Raw genomic sequence first — 22383 nt, 5'->3', positions numbered from 1 at the left:
AATAGCTGTGGAGTCATTAACTCCCTGTGTCCACTGCATATAACACACATTGTACACTGTGCTAATATAACACACACATACATAGAGTGCATACTGCACACACTGCTAATATAACACAAACTGCATATTGCACACACTGCCAATATAACACACATTGTACACTATGCTAATATAACACAAACTGCATATTACACACATTGCACACACTGCTCATATAATACACACAGCTAATATAACACACAAATATAACACACACACATACACTCTGCGGATAACTGTCATTATAACACACACTGCTAATATAACACACACACATACACAAGTGCATGTTGCACACAATGCTAATATAACACACTGCATATTGCACACACTACTAATATAGCACACACACACACACACACACACACACACACACACACACACGTGCATGTTGCACACAATGATATTAACACACACACACAGTAATTGCCCATTGCCTAAACGTCTTGATGTATCTTTGTTTTTGTTGTTCCTTTCATTGTACCTCTTTTATAATACTGGCCAGCTACACTGTATTACTACTTTTGTTCTGTATCAATGTAATTCTCAGTGTCTGTTCTGACTGTATATATAGACAACACCAGTACCACTTGTCTTCCCTGTATGCTGGGTGTAATTCTCAGTGTCTGTTCTGACTCTGTATATATAGACAACAGCATAGTACCACTTGTCTTCCCTGTGTGCTGGGTGTAATTCTCAGTATCTGTTCTTCCTCTCTATTTATAGACCATAGCGCAGTACTACTTCTCATCTATGTATGCGTTATGTCATTCTCAGTATCTGTTCTTATTCTGCATGTTCACTCAGCTGCACAGTACTACTTCTTTGTTGATGTAAATATTCAATATCTGTTCCTTTTCTGTATATATAGACAACAGTGCAGTACCACTTCTCATCTCTGTATCCTGAATGTAATTCTTAATATCTGTTCTTATTATGTTTATTCAAAAGCACAGTACCACTATTCTCTCCGTGTGTAATTCTTAGTATCTGTATCTTATTCTGTATGTCTGGATATCCTCACATAACCTCTTCTTTTCTACTTCGGAACAGTCTGATCGAGAATGTTCCTGGGTGTTTAGTGATTGGGGTGAGACAGAATGTTGCAATTTTTATCAAGTCTCTCCCTATATACGGCTAAAAGGCTACTGAAGGACTTATGTTTTCCATGTTCTTGGAGATTGTGGAATTTATTGGTCATTACTCTTAGGGGGGAATACAATTCGGACGCAAGTAATGCGGCGCTAAATCTGTTACCGTTAATACAGTAATTTTAACCCTGATTTCTGCTCGCGGCTCCCTGAGCTGCGAGCAAAAACCAGCATTAAAGATTAGCGTATTAACGGTAATAATGCACACTATTACTGTAATATCGGTAATAGTGCGCAGGCCGCATTACTGCCGCAAGTAACGCGGCCAATTGAATTCCCCCTTTAGTGTGATGTTTTCAGGTGCGCTATGACCGATGTAACAAAAACATTCAAACACAAAACCGTGACATATGTAATAAAAAACTCCCCTCACTATGCATGTATGTATATCATCATCAGCAGCTATTTATATAGCGCCACTAATTCTGCAGCGCTGTACAGAGAACTCACATCAGTCCCTGCCCCCATTGGTGCTATATATATATATATATATATATATATATATATATATATATATATATTTTAATACATAGATCACTTAGATATTTGAATACTACCACTTCAAATGCAGTCTTGAACGTAGCAGTCATCTTGTCTATTTTTCATGTATTTACCTGTATGTATATGTATATATATATATATAGATATATATATATAGATACAAGTTAACCCGTGCATGATACTCATGCATTCTAGTCAAATCAAGCTACTTAAGGTGTTAAAAAGGTTCTTGTCATGCATTTGGGGCTAGGCCAGGCCTCCTCAGGGGAAGAGCGTTGCTTCCCGACGTAAGCGCCCTTTTTTAACGTGGTTTTGTCCACATGTCGCCACCTCATCATTCTTTTCCATCACCTCATCCTTCATCGCCACATCCTTAATCTCCATCGTCTTACTGTTCTAAAACCTCTCGATACACAACGTTTCTGCTAAACACCTTATCGCTGTGCTCAATCAGTCTTCCTTGAAGGGCAGTATTCATAACCTGCACGTTCACATCACTGCTTCTCCGTACTCGTGAAAATGCAACATACAATTGTCCATGACCAAACACAGGCTCTGGTAAATAAATACCCACACGGTCAAGAGTTTGAGCCCTCAACTGGTAAATTTAGCCTTTACTACCCCTCCCACGGGGTAAGGGGGGATGATGGAAGTTAACTGACTTCACTATTATAATTTTTTTGTCAATTAATGTAAGTATACCAAATTTCAGGTCAATTGGATGAGCCCTTTCTGAGAAAATAGTTTTTTCCACACACTAACACACGCCGCTAGGCTTATATATATTAGATATACACCTATTTCTTGATAGCTGGTTATGATTACCTGAAATAAAACTGTATAAGGTAAGATCTTAAAGGGGAACTCCATGTTCAGAGAATGTTGCCCAGGCTGACTTGTTGCTTTCCGTTGCCTTTTAGATGGAATAATGACCACTCTAACCCGCCAAGATTTGAACTTCGGACAAGGTAATTACTCTTTATATATCTGATAAATGCAGCCAGTGTTACGTTTTTGGTTCATACTATATTAATGAACTAGAAGTTAGTGAAACCAAGGTGCGCTTCTCTAAAAGAATGAAATATGGACAAGTGAATAAAATCATTTGAGAGAGTGCAATTTGCATCTCTAACATTTTGCCTCTCAATCCCGTCAGCTCCTGTCTTGGAGACTGGCTCAGTGCTCTTTGAATAGCAAGGACTCCTGGTTTATAACATATGGGCAATAAGCGTTGCAGTGCTGATAGTGGTTCTAAATCACGGTGGTCTCTGTCCTGGGACCGCCTATAGTTCTGCTAGTTGGGGACAGGGAGAAAGTTGGACAAATATAACATTTAAAACCTCTTTCATTAGTGTTTCTTGCATAACACTGAGCATCGAAGCCAACATCTGATTGGTCACTTTGTAATATGGCAGATATGAGCTGGGTGTAATTAATACGCTATTATGTCATTGACTTCTGTAATACACACGTATTAACAGATCTGACTGTTGTATAAAGGTGCTTCACGTGTTGCAGGCTAATAACTGATTTCTCCATTGTTACTCCCCCTAGTGGTGGCAGACATTCTGTGCGAGTTCCTAGAGGTTGCTGTTCATCTAATACTTTATGTCCGAGAGGTTTATCCCATTGGGATCTTCCAGAAGAGGAAGAAATACAATGTCCCAGTACAGGTAGAGGGTTCTCCATTTGTCTTTCTACACCATATGACAAAGTCACCTTTACCCTGTTGCCATTGTAAATCTAGTCCTGATACCCCAGACTCGCTCCTGGGAGAATATGGGGTCAGGCAGGGAATGTGTTAATGACTTCTCTGCACCACACGAACATAACAGAAATCTGCCTCACATTTTATCAGTAGAGACACTAACCCTGTGTCTGATGTAAATACTAAGAGATGCATGTAAATTGTATTTTTGTTGCATCACTTTACCTGGAAAGAGGCTAAAAACTAGTAAAGCCAACGGGCAGAGAGTTCTTGTTTATCTCCCTGTCCCATCAGTCTTATTCATGCGTGGCAACTTAGGTGCAGGGCTTATAGGTACCGTGCGTCGTAGTCATTAGTAGCCAGGTCCAGAGAGATCTGGATAAATCAGATCAGGCAAAAAAAAAAACCATGCACATACATAGCCTTTACACAGGGATATATGGAAATTAGGTCTAATACAGTCTCTCTCGCTCTCTCTCTATATAATATATATATATATATATATATATATATATACATACACACACACACACACACACACACACACACACACACACACACACACACACACACACACACACACACACACACCCATATACTGTGCTAGACACAATTAAGCAAAGAGTATTTCGGAGGTTAGAGTACCTTTATTTATTTACACCAATGTATATAATATTGATGACTTAAACGAAAGAAAAAAATGTGCTTTGACTTGGTTATCATACTACAGAGTGGCTTGTAACAATATCTGCATCATAATAATTGTATATAGTAATATAATCAGTGGTGCCTGGACCAATGTTAATGACTTTTGTTGCAAATCAGTAAGTTTTATTTCTGTTACCCAGTTTGTGATGAAGGCTTCTAGTTGTAGGCCTTCCAAGGCTGGTTGCTCATAACTTCCCTCTTCGTGTCGTTTTCCAGATGTCCTGTCACCCAGAACTGAACCGCTACATCCAGGACACCCTGCACTGTGTTAAACCTCTGATAGAGAAGGTGAGAGAGCACCGCGGCCGTTCTGATGGTGCGCTGAGGCCGCCGGCGGTGCTGAGGCCGGCGGTGCTGATGGTGCGCTGAGGCCGCCGGCGGTGCTGATGGTGCGCTGAGGCCGCCGGCGGTGCTGAGGCCGGCGGTGCCGAGGCCGCCGGCTGTGCTGATGGTGCGCCGAGGCCGCCGGCGGTGCTGATGGTGCGCCGAGGCCGCCGGCGGTTAGATATAGCTGTGTATAGAACGGATTGTAGAGCATCTCTTGCGTTCTGTTGATAAGATGTTATTAACCTTTTCAGTCTCCCTGTCCATTAACTTTATGTCATCTGTGTCACTGCAGAACGATGTAGAGAAAGTAGTGGTGGTTATTTTGGATAAAGAGCACCACCCAGTGGAGAGATTTGTCTTTGAAATCGCGCAGCCTCCTCTGCTTTCTATCAGGTGATAAAGACGGGCTGAATGTTGACGATGGGTCCCTCTACCCATTGTACTGGGCCTTAGAACAATTTTAGAACCAAGTGCCATAAATCTTCTGGTGTTTACTGCTCTCTCTCCAGCTCCGACTCGTTGCTGTCTCACGTGGAACAGTTACTCAGGGCGTTCATTCTGAAGATCAGCGTCTGTGATGCCGTACTCGATAACAACCCCCCAGGTACCTCTCCCGTAACGTCCATTGTGTGGCGGTATCAAAATCTCTGTATAACTCTACGGCTGACTTGTTACAGAGTCATTCATACATACAGCTATACCTGATCTACAGTTATTTATTGCAGGGTGCACATTTACTCTACTAGTTCATACAAGAGAAGCCGCTACACGCAATATGGAAAAGATTCAAGTCATAAAGGTAAATTAAAGGGCACTTGCCAATGCATTGTTATATAGACTCATCCCTTCGGTCTTGTGATCTCCTGTGACTAATGTTGTTTTTATTGTGTTTAAGTTGATGAAATGATTTTTTTTGCTGTATATTTGAAGCTATTCTAATGGCTGCACCTCGATAAACATTCCCCTTTTGCTATCCTGTCTCCTCCCACCAGAGGATGGCAGTAGTGAGAGTTGGGTACCTCTGATACTATGTCATAGTACTACAGGCTGCTGCCACTATGTCCAATACTATCGCCAACAGCCACTTGTAAGGTGCTTTGTGTGAATTATTCCTAACTGTAACATCAAAATGAAGATAATGCTTACTAGGGACTAAATTCCACCAGTTTAATCAGTGGGGAACTTCCTAAATTTGTATCCAATTTAGGAAAGACTGTTAGATACCCCTGGGGGTAGTGGCAAGTTCCTAAAGTGTAAAAAAGCAAAAAAATAAACATACTCTTATTAGGGAAGGAGAAATCAAATATTACAGATGCCAGCAAACATTCTTCAACTCCAACATGTGATTATCTGAATTGAACTCTCTTATTAGACTATGTAAAGTATAAAGAATTGACCTATTAGAGCGCGGCCTTTAATTCCGATTTTATTTATTTATTTTACTACCCTGTAACTGATTGGGAGGATGCACTATAGTCCTTTACTTATTGAGTTTTATTGATTTTATTCTAAATTCAAATGGGTACAGAAAAGAAAAAATAGGGACACAAGAGGTACATAACAAGATTTGGACTTAACTGGTCAGTAGCTGCATTCATTGTTTCTTAGTAAGATTTGCTGTAATAAAACAATGTACTCTGTGTTTGCGTAATAAAGGGTACGTCCTTATAACAAGGACCACGGCGGTAGTATTACCCTGAGACTTGTAATTACAGAATATTTTGGAATGTATCAGGAGTCAAATTAGACCTTCTTAGTCCCTCTGGATCTTATTCCGTATTGTTGCAGTTCAGTCATTTAACTCTGTAATAAATATATACCGGTACTTAACTTGCGGAGCAATAGCTGTATGTGGAACGTTTGAGCCCAATGCTTACATTTAAAGCTTTTCTGTGTTTTAGCTTTATTTTTGACAATGTTGGGGAGGTTCATGGTCTTCCTGGTGTTGTGCAATCATTACTCTAGTGACTACCAGGATATGTCCTATCACGGGTTGGGAGGGTGAGGTGGTAACGGTGTAGGAGAGGTGGTAATGGTGTAGGAGAGCTGTTTTAGGAGATTAATGTTCTACACTAATGAATAATCGTTCGAGGAGTGTGGATACCGCTTTCCACAATGATTTATGAGCATTTCTAAGATATATCGAGTAAGTTTCCTTTATTCCCACATTTTCCCCAACAACGTTTGGATTGGTTTTGACAAATCTTGTGAAACTTACTGGGAGCTAAATATATTACACATATCATTTTTATTAGCATTTCTATGTGATTTACACATTTGTATATATATATACGTTGTCAGTTACTAAGTATTCCTTCCCATTCTTCCTGTATAAAGGTTATACCTAATAAAGTTATTTTACATGTCCGTCCTGGTCTCCGCAGGATTTTCCCTGGATCCTGGCTGATGAGCAGGACGTACATATGCAGGAACCGCGTCTTATCCCTCTCAAGACCATGACCTCCGATATTCTAAAGGTGAGCGGCGCAGGTCCGATACTCATATATACAATAGAATAATAAGTGGCAGACACTGAAAATCCCTACAGTTCAAGAGTTGGGATAAGGAGGTGAATTCGGCACAAAGTGGATTATAATACCATCTAGGTTATTGAAGACAAGGAGCTTAGATTCATCAAATCTTCTAAAAAGGAGAAGTGGAGATGTTGCCCATAGCAACCATAAAAAGTAGAGGTGTTGGCAATAGTAACCAATTAGATTCTAGATGTTTATTTAATTCTGGAACATGATAGCTAGAATCTGATTGGTTGCTATGGGCAACATCTCCACTTTTTATGGTTGCCATGGGCAACATCTCCACTTTTTTGTTTCAGAAGGTTACATAAATCTACCCCATGGTTTTGATTGTTGTGCTATGTTAATGTTACATAGGTTTAATATTTCCAACATATTTTAAAACTTTCAATCCATGTAGGGTTTTTGTTCTTGATCAATTGTATCATTAAATGTGACGTCTCTATTATAGCGTGACTTTTTCAACTACGTCTTCTGTATTTAATGGAAATCTATTTGAATAAAAGGCTTTTCCTAGCCTGTAAGAGGGCAGGGCCTGTTTCTTAAGCTGTACCTACCTATTGGGATGTTTAATTGTAGTTAGGAAACATCTTTGCTCTGCCCCGGCAACGTCCTCACCTGACGAATCTACGGTAATCCCCAGCTCAGTATATTATAATGATGGGGAATTCAGTGGAAAACCAGACAAGGAGAAGATAACTTTACTATCTATAGTTCACTAGATTAGTTTTCCCTTCCACAAGTACACTTACAGGATCCCTAGTTCACTCTTGTGATTGTACCTCTTAGTGGTAGGTAAAATTTCTGTTCATATAGACTGTCTGGCAGAAGTTGCAATTTCAGTACCTCTTGTTAGAAACCACTAAGAGCAGAACCTAAAAAGTTTTCACAACCTTCAAACTAAAATTTCCTTTTGTTCTCATCAAGTCAATGTTACTGTAGCTCCAATACCTGCTTCCTTTTATTTCTAAATTTAGATGCAGCTCTATGTAGAAGAGAGAGCTCAGAAGAGCACTTGAGACCAACGTCCATAAGTCCCTCACATCATCACATCTGAAAATCCATGAGACACCAAGAAATAAATATATCTACGGTACAGTCCGAGACTGCAGTGAACAAAATATTGATATAGAAGAGACCAGACTCGTGGTGGATTCATGGTTTTACTCAAGTGTCACCTGACCCGGAGATTGTATGCGAAGATCCGCATTATACTAGACTTCTGCTTGGCATTGGTGGATCGAGCCTTCGTTACCATCTATCTCTAGTATTAGAAGACTCTTTGGTACAACGTTCTAAATACTACTTCTTACAGAATGATATGACAGGTTTAAAAAATGTTCTCCACCACGACGCAGATATTTATACCAACATTTGCAACGTTTTCAGCAAAGAATTAAAACTTTGAGAAGGAAATTGTGATTCGTTCGTGAATGACTTAGACACTTGTGTATGTTTATTTATTGTATATATTTGACCTCATTATTATTGCAGAAATACATTGTTCAATTTTACAGACATACTTATTAAAATAATTCTATACCGTCTTTAAGTACATAACTTTATTTTTTTTAAGGGTTCAGTAAAATACACCGTCATTTACTAAATACAGAGAGTCACAGTCCCTTCGTTTGCAGCAATTTTTTTAATATGAAAAAGAACTATCCCCTAATTCTCTGCTTGTAGACTCACACAAAGTATTGGGAGTCTCATATTTCCCCAAGCTTCTAATTCACGTTGGGGAACATGTGACGTAGATACGTTTTTGCATATATGGAGCGACTGCCCAATTTTTTTTTTTTTTTTTTTAATTTTTTTTTGGGGTGACAAATCATTTTGGACCTTACTGAATAGGTAATCTATGTTCTGCTAATAGTGTTTGTTGGGCAGCCCCATAAAATTGCTTAATGGTGCTATGATAAAAGGACGAATGGTCCTATAATCCCTAACAGAATGCACAAGCGAGAAGCAGCGTTAGCTGTTTCCTTATCAATTATAAACTGGTTCAATTAATATGATACCATGATAGAGATGAGGCAAAAGTTACACTCCAGTGACTTACTAAATAATACCCGAGTCTAAATTCTTTGATTCTAAATGACAGTGTAAATATCCTAGTGATCCATGGAAAAGATAAATCAATGTCCCAATAATAGAAAGTCTTTACTAACGCGTTTCTCCGCTTTTGCAGTTTCATCAGAGATGTGGCAGCGTATAGGGTGACATTTAATCTCCAGCTGATCCTGGTTCTTTGAAAAGCTACTCACAATCATGTACGAAGAGACAACAAATACATTCCAAAGTAGAAAATATACTATCATCATCATCATCATTTATTTCTATAGCGCCAGCAAATTCCGTAGCGCTGTACAATTGGGACAAACATTAATAAGACAATACTGGGTAATACATACAGACAGAGAGGTAAGAGAACCCTGCTCGTAAGCTTACAATCTATGGGACAATGGGAGTTAGAAACACAAGGGTATGTGCTACATCATATTGCACAATGGACCAGCTAGAATGCAAAGGTAAAAGTATTGAGTGGGCTGTGTGTGTTGCAGTGTTGGTCAGAAGGTTGTTGTCTTGCGTTAGCTGTGTAGAGGATGGTAATAGGGTAATCTAGGGAAATTAAGATGATGGTTGAGGAATATCATAACCTTGTCTGAAGAGGTGGGTTTTCAGTGAACGCTTGAAGGTTTGAAGACTAGAGGAAAGTCTTATTGTGCGTGGGAGGGAATTCCACAAAGTGGGTGCAGCCCGGAAAAAATCCTGTAACCGAGAATGGGAGGATGTGATGAGAGTGGAGGAGAGACGTAGATCTTGTGCAGAACGGAGGTGTCGAGTAGGGAGATATTTCGAGACAAGTGAGGAAATGTATGTCTGTGCAATTTTGTTGATGGCCTATACGTTTGATTCAACTCTTCATAGAATATACTACAATCATCATCAACATTTATTTATATAGCGCCGGCAAATTCCATAGCACTTTACAATTGGATAAATCAAACATATCTCTATGACATTATATAAAAAAAAAACTATTTCTAAGTTGGACTAAATCAGTGAGCAAAGTACGGAGAGGACAGGAAAGCTCAACCAGGAACAGAACAGAACATCTCAATTGTAACATCCTAAATCATATTCAATAATAAATACATTAACAAACTTGGTTTTGTCATACCTGTTATGTTAGTGGTAATCTTCTGCATGAATATAATATATAATTAGGGATGTGCACCGGCCACTTTTGGTTTCTCGTGTTTTGTGTTTTGGATTCAGATTTGTTTCGCAAAACACCTGACAAAAGGTTTTGGTTCTGATTTATTTTGAAAAAAACATAAAAAGTGCTAAAAAACAGTTTTGTGTTTTTTTTTTCACTCCTACGCTATTATTAACCTCAATAACATTCAATAACAATCATTTCCACTAATTTCCAGTCTATTCTGAACACCTCACAATATTGTTTCTAGGCCAAAAGGTTGCACCGAGGTAGCTTGAGCACATAATGCCAAAAAAAGAGGTACAAATGGAATTGTTCTGGGCCCTCCCTCCCACCCCTCGCGAGATTTGACGCGAGACTTAGACGACAGAGCCTCGTTTTCATTTTTGCCCGCCGGAAATATCTGAACAGTGCTCGGATCCCGTTCGGCACTGTTTGGGTGGGCTTGGATTAGCGGAATCCGAGCCCGCTCATCTCTAAATATAATGTAATATAATTGTTTTTTTTTTAAGGTTATAATTTTAAAGAGCTGGGTAAAGATTCCTTGAACCCAACTATCTCTAGTGATATATTCCTGTAATCATTATTGGTTGTCCTCCGACACACATATAGTTCCACACACTGACCTAATAGTAAAACACCACACGCTCGAAAAAATCCTTTATTAGAAATAAACATTCACCAAAGCCCCCCGATCCTGTCTTTGTCGCACTCCTAAATCCACAGGGTTCTTCGGTCCTGAAGTTATCCGGAGTCTGAAAGCAAAATGAATGAGAAGGGGCCTATCCGCGAATAGCCAATCAGAGCATCTGATTGGCTGGAGCGCGAGAAAACCTCTCTGATTGGCTACTCACATACTCCACAAGGACCAGTGGCGGATCCAGGGGGGGGGGGGCGATGGCAGCGATCCCCTTCCCTAGCAGGGGCTTGCTGCACAGTATGTGCAGGTCCGTTCAGCAGTGACAGTGTGCTGCCCGGCTGCTCTTATTGTGTTTTAAACATCAGAAAGGGGCGGGGCCTAAATCGCCCCGGGTAAAGTTATTGTCTAGATCCGCCCCTGACAAGGACTATGAATAAACTTTATTGTTTTTATTTATTGAATGAACTTCATCAATGATCTACAGTTTAGATCATTGATTCAGAAGTTCAAAGCTGGAATCACACTTCCTCTCTAAGCAAAGCAGGTAGAGCAGCACAACAAGTATTAGTTCAATTGAAAAAAAGAGGATTAATGCAGCATCTGGCGGCGTTTCCATTATGGGCTTAGTGTGAGTGTAGGCTGGCCCTTGACTCAAGGGTGCCCTTTGCCGGCCTCTGGACTTATAGACCCAACCTGCACCCATGGCTGCCCCAGTTTTATTGTTCACCGACATGGCGGATAGAGTCTGGGGTTGTTGTCCCTGTATTCCGCCTCTGACGCCTCCTCTCTGATGACCCTGTTACTCGCTCCTCCCCTGCTGCTCCCCACTTATGGAACCCTTCCCCACCCGACCAGACTCTCCACCAACCTTCACATTTTTTAGAGCTCTCTAACAACTCACCTCTAATCCCTCTAGCTCCTATAGTCTCAGCCCTGCCCTCTCCCTCTAGATCGTAAGCTCTGGTGGACAGGGCCCTCACTACCCTGTGTCTCATGTCCGCATCTTCTCAGTCAACCTCGATTGTACTTGCTCTGATTTTAGGTGTGATTTGTTATAATAATTACACCCACTACAGAGTGCCCTTACAAATAAACGATGATAATGATGACTGCAGCGCTGGTAAACCATCGCCCATATTGAAGCAAATGAAAAATTGCATGCGTACTTCAACCCTTATAACAATGATAGTTGTACATTGATAGGGTTACTGTTATCAGTAAATCACTGGCACATCAGCAATGATACAGTCTACAAGGGCCACAGACAGCTGCATATACCCATGGGGGGTTATGGAGAGACCCCCAAGCAGAATTGTATTCTGGAGAGAATAAATACTCTGGGGATTTGGGTGACATCTTACTGTAGCTTGTATTAGACTGGAGAGTTTCTGTTTAGTGTCAGAACATCCTGCTCAATATGACTCACTGTCTAATTTTACTAACTGCAGATAAGTTTCATTTTCTATTCCACCGAAAAAGGACCTAAAAATTGATGTAGCCGCCCCAGCTTCTTCCTGGGAACTTATAAATACTGTGAATTATCACTTGCACAGTACAAAGGTCTCTTCTTCTCTCTGCTGGATGGGGTTTTCAACCTCTGTGTTTCTTCGTAAGAACTGCACAGGACCAGTTCACCTCTTTCGTATGTATAGACAGTCGCCCCGTTCTTCTTTTGGTATGCTGGATGTAACTATGTATTAATGTTCTGTAGGCACTGACAGGCTTACAGTAACATTACTGTGATTATATATACCTGCTGCAATTATTACTTTCTTTTCTTCTGCATGTATGATTACACAGTACCACTTCCTTTGTGTTATCTATCTCACGCTTTGTCCCCTTATTCTGTAAGTTTTTGTTGGAATGTTTTTTTCCTTGTTGTGTTTGCTTAGGAAATTTCATCATCTGTATATATGTTGTTGTCTGTATGGCATAAATTCCTGTGTTTGTTTGTATTCTTTGTAGAGCTGGATTTAGACCTCATGGGGCCCTAGGCAATATACTGGTTTGGGGCCCCCTCCCTGAAAAAAATCATAGCACTATAGTTTTTTAGCATAACATATACCCCTATTCAGGGGCTGGCTGGCAGATTTTAGCCCTGGGGGGCAAGCACATAGCAGTGGCCCATAAGCAGCAGCCTATTTTTAAAGGGTGGTCTCACCGCCAGCCCTGGGAGGGCCCTCTGGGGACCGCTGGGCCCTAGGCGATTGCCTAGGTTGCCTAGTGGTAAATCCAGCCCTGATTCTTTGTATGTACAGAAACACACTACACTTTCCTTGTGTCACAGGCTTGAGATAATTCTCAGTATCTGTCATTCCCCCAAATCGGCACTGCCTTACCTAAATTGGGAGAGCGTGATGTATGCTATACATAGGGACAGCTGCACAGTACCACTCCTCATTCTGTATGATGTAATTCAGTACCTGTTCTTAGAGGTAAAGGGTATTTTTTTGTTAACCTTTAAACAATTTTAATTAATTTTACCCTCCTGGCTTCCCTATTTTGTTTTTAGCAAAACCTTTATATCATCTAGGCAGAGTTGTTTATTTTGCTTCCCTTAGATATGACACAGATCAGCTCCGTATGGCTTTATTTGCCCACAGTAGGTTAAACACTGATCAGCCACAACAATAAAATAACCTGCCTAATATTTTGTAGGTTCCCTTCGAGCCACCAAAACAGCTCTAATACGTTGAGGCATGGACTCCACAAGACCTCTGAAGGTGTCCTGTGGTATCTGGCACCAAGACGTTTGCAGCAGATCCTTTAAGTCCTGTATGTTGCAAGGTGGGGTCCCCATGGCTCGTACTTATTTTCCAGTATATCCCACAGATGCTTGATTGGAATGAGATCTGAGGAATTTGGAGACCAAGTCAACACCTTGAACTCTCTGTCATGTTCCTCAAACCATTACTGAACAATTTTTGCAGTGTGTCAGGGCGCATTATCCTGCTGAAAGAGGCCGCTGCCATCAGGGAATACCGCTGCCGTTGCGTACTTGGTCTGCAACAATATCATCATCATCATCATTTATTTATATAGCGCCACTAATTCCGCAGCGCTGTACAGAGAACTCATTCACATCAGTCCCTGCCCCATTGGAGCTTACAGTCTAAATTTCCTACTATAGACACACACTCGCACACATACAGACAGACAGAGAGGGAGAGACTAGGGTCAATTTTTTGATTGCAGCCAATTAACCTACCAGTATATTTTTTGGAGTGTGGGAGGAAACCGGAGCACCCGGAGGAAACCCACGCAAACACAGGGAGAACATACAAACTCCACACAGATAAGGCCATGGTCGGGAATCGAACTCATGACCCCAGTGCTGTGAGGCAGACGTGCTAACCACTACGCCACTGTTTAAGTAGCTGGTACGTGTCAAAGTAACATTCACATGAATGCCAGGACCCAAGGTTTCCCAGAATAACATTGCCCAGAGCATTACACTGCCTCCGCCAGCTGCCTTCTTCCCATAGTGCATCCTGGTGCCATCTCTTCCCCAGGTAAACGACACACACACACACCCGGCCGTCCACATGATTTAAACAAAACGTGACTCATAAGACCAGACCACCTTCTTCCATTGCTCCATGGCCCAGTTCTGTCTCTCATGTGCCCATTGTAGGTGCTTTCGGCAGTGGACAGGGGTCAGCATGGGGACTCTGAACGGTCTGCTGCTATACAGCCCATATGCTACAAGCTGTGATGCACTGTGTGTCCTGACACCTTTCTATCATAGCCAGCATTAATTCTTTCAGCAATTTGTGCTACAGCAGCTCTTCTGTGGGATTGGACCAGACGGGCTAGGCCTTCGCTCCCCACGCGCATCAATGAGCTTTGGGTGCCCATGACCCAGACGCTGGTTCACCGGTTGTCCTTCCTTGGACCACTTTTGGTAGGTACTGACCACTGCATACCGGGAACACCCCACAACACCTGCTGTTTTGGAGATGCTCTGACCCAGTCATCTAGCCATCACCATTTGGCCCTTGTCAAAGTCGCTCAGATCCTTACGTTTGCCCATTTTTCCTGCTTCCAACACATCAACGTCAAGAACTGACTATTAACTGGCTGCCTAATATATCCCACGCATTGTAACAAGATAATCAATGTTATTCACTTCTCTTGTCAGTGGTTTTAATGCTGTGTCTGCTCGGTGCATATGAGATTGCCTCCTCATATTTGTATATTTTAAACTATGTGGTGCATTGTTCCTTATATTCTTAGAAGCTTTTCATCTAGAAATCAAGGTCCTGATTCATTAAGGCGCGTAAATGCCGATTTTTGCATAAAATCGCTCTGTGTCCAAACCATACACCAGAGAACGCAGCAACGTCCAATTCTTCGAGCGCAAAGGACCTTTACTACAGCCTAGGATTTCTGGGGGAGGGAGCTTGGCGTAAGCATGTAGTCGATGTACAATAAGGGTGTGTCTAGCTCAAGCACAGGTGACACTGATTTTTACTTTTTCTGTGCGTTCTATTGTGACTTTATATTCCACATATGTATTGAAGGTACCCTGCAGTGTAAGTGTATTGTGTGAGCACAGTGGACCTAGATCCGTATTCATCAACAGACGTATCTTCACATCCGCTCCTTATTGAATACAGACGTACGTATGTCTGATTTACATGCAATTTAAAAAAAAAAAAAAAGAAGCACGTTCGTTTTGCGTGCCTTAATGAATCAGCCCCAAATATTTATTATTGTATTAAAGTTTGTTTTGTTAACTTTCTTGTTTATTTTTTTTAATGAAGGAAAAATAAAGGGGTGTGTTGGGTGCAGTGTATGTAATGTCTGGCTGAGGTCAATGTGATTGAGAAGGGGAGGAATAGAGTATTAGGTATTAGTATTAGTATTAGTATTAGGTATTATTCTCACACATTGTAGGAACAACAGTAAAGTATATACCCTGAAATGAACACCATAGTAAAAGATCAGAGTTTTTGTTAATGTTAAAGGATTTGACAGGGAGAGACTGAGGTTTGTTTTTTTAGGAGAGCTCAGCCTGGTTTGGTCCACTTCTCTCTGCCTGGTAATTAATGTGGATCCCTATAGACTAGGTCACTCGGCTACATAAATCAATATATTTATAGTTACAGATTGAGCTACAACAGTAATAGATATATAAAGGGTTGATCACACTGCAGAATGATTTAATATCATTGCAGGGATCAGTTGTCCACCTGTAGATGATTATATAGATATTATCCAGCAAACTCACTCACTGCAGGAACACAGGGAGAGGAGATGTTTCTGATGCTGCAGATTTCCTCATTCTTCCCAGGATCAGCTGCTGGTAGATCCAGCCCTCTGTGTGACGATCATTCCCAGGGCCATGCATTAACCTCCTGCATGCAGGACCGGAGCGGAGATCCACTGACTGCACTATGGGGGCACAGCAGAGCACGGAGCGCAGGTGAGCTCTCCATGACGTCACTCCTGCAGCTGAGCTCTGCATGACGTCACTCAAGTCAGCTGAGGATATGATATCACAGGTAGAGGCTGTCATTGGCTCCCCAGTGGCTGTGGAACTGTAGGTCCCAGCATGCCCAGAGAGTTTACAACAGAGTGAAACCACCTGAGGCTCTGTTTATGAGGTTTGCATGCACTGCAACCTCCAAAATTGCTGGCGGGTGTTATTGCAGCTCCCTGCACCCGGTGGGGTGTTTTCCCAAATGGCGCACTATGAAGTTACCTTGTGAGTCTCTTGTGATTTGTGCTCCAACTTCTTTATCTGCAAAAGCGCATTGCAAAAGTTTTGATTTTTGCAATGAGTAAATGAAGTTGGATGACTGATTTCATAGAGGGGGGGGGGGGTGAAGAGGTGAACTTACATAATACCCAATATTTCTTTAGCCTGTTCATATAAAGGCATCAGATCAGCTGGCACTGTGGGCACACAAGGCAAGGTTTGTCTTTATTTATTTTTCAATTTAAATAGGTATCTGTAGTTATTTGTGGGTTAAACCTGTTGGGTCCAGCTATTTGACAGTGGAAATTCACAGGAGGAAGTGACATAAACCCCATTTGTATATAGCCTGGTCCAACAGAGAGAAGTCTATTGAAGTTAGACTCAAATGACACAAATTAGTCAAACAATGGTTGTTTGGGGGCAATCCTGAAAACCTGCAATGTATATCTACTGTTTGATCCCTTCCAATGAAATAGATTTCTTTGCATAGACCTCTAACACTTTGTCTCTCAGGGGCTCGTGGAGTCGGTTGGACCCTGTTCATCTCCCAGAAGATGTTTTACTGAAGATCTTGTCCTACGTCCCAGCCCCCGGCCTCATCCACCGCTGCAGACTGGTCTGTACCCTGTGGAGGGACATCGTGGATTCTCAGACACTATGGAAAATAAAATGTCAGCAAAGTGGATACATTGCAAAGAATTGCCTAAAGCACCCCAAAGATTGGAAGCATTTTTACTATATATCCAGCTTGAAACAAAACTTGTTAAAAAATCCATTGGCTTTGGGTAAGAATCATATTTGTTTTCTGATGTTTTCTATTTATTTACAATCTGTTGCTTTCTAATCACCCCCCCCACGCATTTTACTTGTAATGAATTAAGCATTCTCTCTCTCATTGAACTGTTTACAGCAGCACAGAGTATTTTTATGAGATGATTGTACTGTCCTTCTTGCTGGCAGTGAATTGTCCGCTTGTGCTACTCTGTGAGGGCAGGATTGCACATGATAGGGGGAAGTGTCATGGTGTGAGGAGGGGAATGGAGGTTGCTGGAAGCCACAGACTGAGAGTAATATAGTGGAAGGAGCAGGGTCCCCCAGCAGCACAGAGTATATCAGGAGATGAGTGATTGTGTTAGTGAGGACAGGGCTGCGTGTGACAGGGGCAGTGACATGATGTGAGGAAGTGAATGGGAAGCCACATAACCCTTGATAAAGTGGGGCGTCACCATGCAGGCTGTGGAAGTAGTATATATCCTAACCACCTTTATTGATTGACAACAATATGATGGTATATATGCCCTTTTTATAAGCCATCCATAACCTATGTCTATTTTCTTTATTTTAGAGGGTTTTCAGTTCTGGAACATAGAGCTAAATGGAGGAGATCAGTGGGCGGTAGAAGACCTGGCGGATGATTCTGGTCTAATTTTTAAAGATGAGAATGTCACCAAGTATTTTGTTACTTCTTATGAGTAAGACACCATCTTTTATGGATACATACATTTTACGGTTTGTTTGGGTAGGATCAGAGCATCTGTTAGGCTAGGTACACACTATAGGAAAAATGATCAGTGATTTACAAACGACAGGAAAAACAATATATCCCGATCAGCATGCCGATTCATGTGTACAAACTGTACATGATTACCTTCATATCTGTGCTCCTCATCTGTGATAACCATTAGCTGGCCATCAGACCGTCGCTCAGCAGGGAGCCGCCCCATGCTCTCAGCCTGCATTCCAAGGTATGTGTGCCTGTCACCACCCCCCACATCTGTCGTTTCAATTCTGCAGAGTGCATACACACTGCAGAATTGGAACAACGTCGTTCCATTGCTGAACGAGATTTTCAAGTCAGTTTTAAAATCTTGATCTACAATTTCAGTGACTTTGGAAAGACCATCAGTCATCATTTTACTGTACACATTAGAGCGATATCGGACTTAACGTCATTTATCGTCCGATTGACCCAATCATTGGCTGAAAACACTGTAGTGTGTACCTAACCTTAGTCGGCATGCTTCATGTATTCCTCATCTGATTTGAAACTGTGGGCGTGATAGACCAACTTTCAGCCAATCAGATCATCGGAATGTTCATTGGCACAGAGTATTTCAGGAGACGTGTGTGCTGTTCTTGAGGATGGCACTCACGTTATTGTGTCTGGGGGGGACAGGGCTGCATGTGAGGAGGGGAATGGGGGCAGTAGAGGAGCCACTGTCACAGTTAGATAGTGGAACGAGCTGGGTCCTCCTACAGCACATAGCAGTGGGGGGGAGACTCCAACTCGAACTGGTGCCAGAAAACTAAATTAAGTTCATACAACTTTTTTTGTTTTTGTTTTATTAAATATATTTGTGTTTTACAGAACTTGCAAAAAGTCTCAGCTCATCGACCTCAAGAAAATGGGATATGGGGAACAATTTATGGATCTCGTACAACCAGATATTGTGATCAGAGACTGGTGAGTGGAATTCACGTTGTCTGTTTTCGGACCTTGTGGGAGTAAAGACATCTGATTAGAGTACCGCGTCCTTCCCACGTCTCTGTACAGGTTTTCAGCTAGAATAGATTGTGGCTGTCAGTATGAAGTGTTGGTCCGGCTGCTTTCTAAAAAGAAGAGACTCTTAAAGGAGTTTAAACCAGACCCAGTGATTATGGAGCAGTGGAGTGAAGGCCTTTGGCAGCAGGTGAGAAAACTATACAATATAACCCATTAAATGAGTTTTAGCTTTAATCCAGTCTGTGCCAGGCTCTAATGTCGTTTAATCCTGTGTAAAATGAACATTTCACAGAATGAGAACCTAATGTAATTAATAGCTGAAAGTAATCAATTTAGGGTGAGTAATTGTCTTGCGTAATATTCAGCAAATATATCCTAGCTGATCTTCCATTTGAACGCGGACATCAGACTGTCAAAATGCCGTTCAACCAAGTATCAATGTCGTTTGACGGTGGAACGCCCGTTTAATTAGGCCACTAGTACTTAATCCTATAATCTATATTTGTGGAATTTAATTCCAATCTTCCATGGCTCTTATGTAACTGTTCTGCTCCTTTCTCCTCCAGATGACACACACCTTTAGTAACTACGGTCGAGGAGTGCGGTTTATTTATTTTCAACATGGAGGACGAGACACGCAGTTCTGGGCTGGCTGGTATGGGGTCAGAGTGACAAACAGCAGCATCACCCTAGAGCCGGAGGACCTCACCACCTAAACCCTGCATCATAAACCACGTAACTGAAGCTCAGGTTCTCCATTATAATGGTATTATGTCCGTGTACGTCACAGCAATGGCGGTATAGCTTTATATCTCCTAGGTCCTAGGAGTATCCTGATCATCATCTGCCCCAATCCCAGCTCAATTGCACGTCATACATAGTTTCCTATTACCTTACATGCGTTTTCTGCTCATGTTGAGTACAGCCATTATTATGAATGCAGGGAGAGTCCTGCGTCAGGAGATTATTTGATGTATCTTCGTTGCAGAGCTCAGGGGTTAGCATGGGGACAGGTCAACCATCAGGAAGCTAATTAGATCCATAATTGTATGCATTGCTCCCTTCTTTATAGAGTGCCCATCACTCTAATCCAGGCCTGTCCAACCTGTGGCCCTCCAGGGTTTGTGAAACTACAAGTCCCAGCAAGTCCCTACAAACTACAAGTCCCAAAGGCTTAGAGTGAGGGTGTGTGGTTTTTATAAAGCATAATAAATATATATATATATAATTTTATTTATTTTTTGGGATGAGTTTTGACTGGTTTTCTATAGCTAATGGTTTCAATATGAAGTAATCTATTTAAGTATTTACTGAAAACGGCAATGTAAGGTTTTCATGGATAAATAAGAAGTGTAGAAGTTATTCTTAGCGCAAAACCATGACAGTGGTCATAGATGTGTAAGCTGCCTCTGAAGGGGATACATCTGTATTATGGATGATTGGGACAAAACTCAGAAAACCTGTGCAGCCCATTAACAGCTTGTAATGGCGGATGACCCCCAACAATGCAGACACTGATATTGAGTGCTGACACTGATATTGAGCGCTGACACTGATATTGAGCGCTGACACTGATATTGAGCGCTGACACTGATATTGAGCGCTGACATTGTGAACCTGGTGCGAGTTCGATTTTCTTTTCCATGAAATGAATTGTTTTTAGTGCTGTACAGGTATTAATCATGCGCTGGTTGAATGTAATCTTTCACATTTTGATAATTTGTGATAAACACTGTCTGCATTTAAAAAATGAACGCACGGGAATCTGACAATTTTGATGTCCTATCCTGCAGTTGATTATTAACTTTTGGCGCCTTCTTGAAGATATGTAAATATATATTAAAGAATACTCTGCATTATGTCATAAATCTTCTCATGTTTTTTTTGCTTTTTGATGTTCATTGACATAAACTTTAAGTATGCAAATGAGCCCTGTCCCCATTGGCTGCTTAGATGTATGTAAATATTTAATGTGGCTTGGGTATGGTTAGGGGAAGGCAGAGATAGCATTTACAACACCCGTGTGGGTCCTCCGCCCCTCTGAGTACCTGCCCCAGCATCACAGAAATAGTGGGGCTGGTAATTATAGCGCTGTTTTAGCCTGGGGGAGGGGGGGGGGGGCTTGGCTCAGCAGTCTATTCGGAACATTTTAAAGGAATAAAAGTGCATGTAACCCAGTACCCAGCCAAGGGAGCCTACTATGGGACACTACCCCCCAAAATAATCCAGTTACCTGGAAAGACCCCCTGCCCCTTTCCAATCACGTGATTTGCCGTAGCACATTGTCTACAGTCTAGGAGTATCATTAATACTGTAATCTTCTGCACAGGATTAATAATATGTATTTATCATCATCATTTATTTATATAGCGCCACTAATTCCGCAGCGCTGTACAGAGAACTCACTCACATCAGTCCCTGCCCCATTGGGGCTTACAGTCTAAATTCCCTAACAAACACACACAGACAGAGAGAGAGAGAGAGAGAGACATGGGTCAATTTGTTATCAGCCATCTAACCTATCAGTATGTTTTTGGAGTGTGGGAGGAAACCGGAGCACCAGGAGGAAACCCACGCAAACACGGGGAGAACATAAAAACTCCTCACAGATAAGGCCATGGTTGGGAATTGAACTCATGACCCCAGTGCTGTAAGGCAGAAGTGCTAACCACTTAGCCACCGCGCTGAGTGTATGATGAGCAGCTCAGTTTACTCACCATGGTCTTGTGTAATGCTCACATTGTGAAAGATTGCAAGAAACCAGATCCGTCCAGTAGAAACGCTTCATCGGCAGAATTTGGTATATTGCATCAACGGAAAATATCTCCTGACTGTGCAAACACACTTAAAACTTGCCACAAAATTTGGGAACTCTGGTTCTCATATACTAACATGTCTTTGCCTCTAATGTATATTAGAGGTGATATGTGTATCTATCATTATAGAAACAGAGCCCAGCAGTCTTACAGACAGGAATAATCCTCTCGGGTCTGGCGGAGGCGCCCGCCAGAGACTGCGCAAAGTCTGAGTGCGCATTTATTTGTCTGTTATACATTATATTGTAACTTACGTTGTTTATACGCTGATCCCTGATCTTCTCACTGCTGTTATAAATAAAATAATCAGCTTCCTTCAAATGGCTGCAGGAGGAATTTCATGAGGAAAGTGAGGAGGCAGATAAAGCATATAGTACATAATGTAATCTCTCCTGTTAGAGTTAGTCAGGGTCACTTAATCAATGATCCCAAAGAAAGTGAAAAATTATAATGAATTAAAACTTTTTTTTTCCCTTCAAATTACAAGAATTTTAAAGAGCCGGGTAAAGATTCCTTGAACCCAACCAGC

The 22383-nt window shown here is 41.5% G+C and overlaps 2 protein-coding genes and 1 long non-coding RNA gene across 8 annotated transcripts in view; 2 read left to right on the top strand and 1 right to left on the bottom strand.

Annotated features, from left to right (window-relative positions):
• Window positions 1-8515, top strand: part of MAD2L2 (mitotic arrest deficient 2 like 2) — a 102324-nt gene extending 93809 nt beyond the window's left edge. For all 3 annotated transcript variants that reach the window (XM_075190231.1, XM_075190230.1, XM_075190232.1), the window contains 8 exons: window positions 2612-2659; window positions 3246-3364; window positions 4324-4395; window positions 4727-4827; window positions 4944-5038; window positions 5160-5233; window positions 6819-6911; window positions 7946-8515. In XM_075190231.1, the coding sequence (XP_075046332.1) occupies window positions 2620-2659; window positions 3246-3364; window positions 4324-4395; window positions 4727-4827; window positions 4944-5038; window positions 5160-5233; window positions 6819-6911; window positions 7946-7987 (636 nt within the window). In that variant the 5' untranslated portion in view covers window positions 2612-2619 and the 3' untranslated portion in view covers window positions 7988-8515. The remainder of the gene's footprint in view (window positions 1-2611; window positions 2660-3245; window positions 3365-4323; window positions 4396-4726; window positions 4828-4943; window positions 5039-5159; window positions 5234-6818; window positions 6912-7945) is intronic.
• LOC142107082 (uncharacterized) overlaps window positions 1-22383 on the bottom strand; it is a 311806-nt gene that overhangs the window by 189297 nt on the left and 100126 nt on the right. The window lies entirely within an intron of this gene.
• On the top strand, window positions 12293-20906 carry LOC142107070 (F-box only protein 44-like). 4 transcript variants are annotated; one of them, XM_075190212.1, is made up of 8 exons: window positions 12293-12473; window positions 15355-15452; window positions 16128-16259; window positions 17049-17320; window positions 17881-18007; window positions 18904-18999; window positions 19090-19225; window positions 19605-20906. In XM_075190212.1, the coding sequence occupies exons 3-8, from the start codon at window positions 16231-16233 to the stop codon at window positions 19752-19754; spliced, it is 810 nt and encodes a 269-aa protein (XP_075046313.1). In that variant the 5' UTR covers window positions 12293-12473; window positions 15355-15452; window positions 16128-16230; the 3' UTR covers window positions 19755-20906. The 4 variants fall into 4 exon arrangements, with proteins under 4 accessions (XP_075046313.1, XP_075046315.1, XP_075046314.1 ...); XM_075190214.1 differs by having other exon boundaries at window positions 12293-12506; XM_075190213.1 differs by lacking the exon at window positions 15355-15452.

The sequence above is a fragment of the Mixophyes fleayi genome, chromosome 11, assembly GCF_038048845.1.
Source record: "Mixophyes fleayi isolate aMixFle1 chromosome 11, aMixFle1.hap1, whole genome shotgun sequence".
Classification (NCBI taxonomy): Eukaryota; Metazoa; Chordata; class Amphibia; order Anura; family Limnodynastidae; genus Mixophyes; species Mixophyes fleayi.
This window is presented reverse-complemented; position numbering and strand designations above follow the sequence as displayed.

What these genes read in the sequence shown, in the direction of transcription:
- LOC142107070 (XM_075190213.1), top strand. Translation starts at nt 16,231, where the DNA reads ATGGGGGCACAGCAGAGCACGGAGCGCAG. An exon ending in CAGCAGAGCACGGAGCGCAG is followed by an intron (nt 16,260 to 17,048) that starts GTGAGCTCTCCA and finishes TTTGTCTCTCAG; the next exon opens with GGGCTCGTGGAGTCGGTTGG. An exon ending in TATTTTGTTACTTCTTATGA is followed by an intron (nt 18,008 to 18,903) that starts GTAAGACACCAT and finishes TGTGTTTTACAG; the next exon opens with AACTTGCAAAAAGTCTCAGC.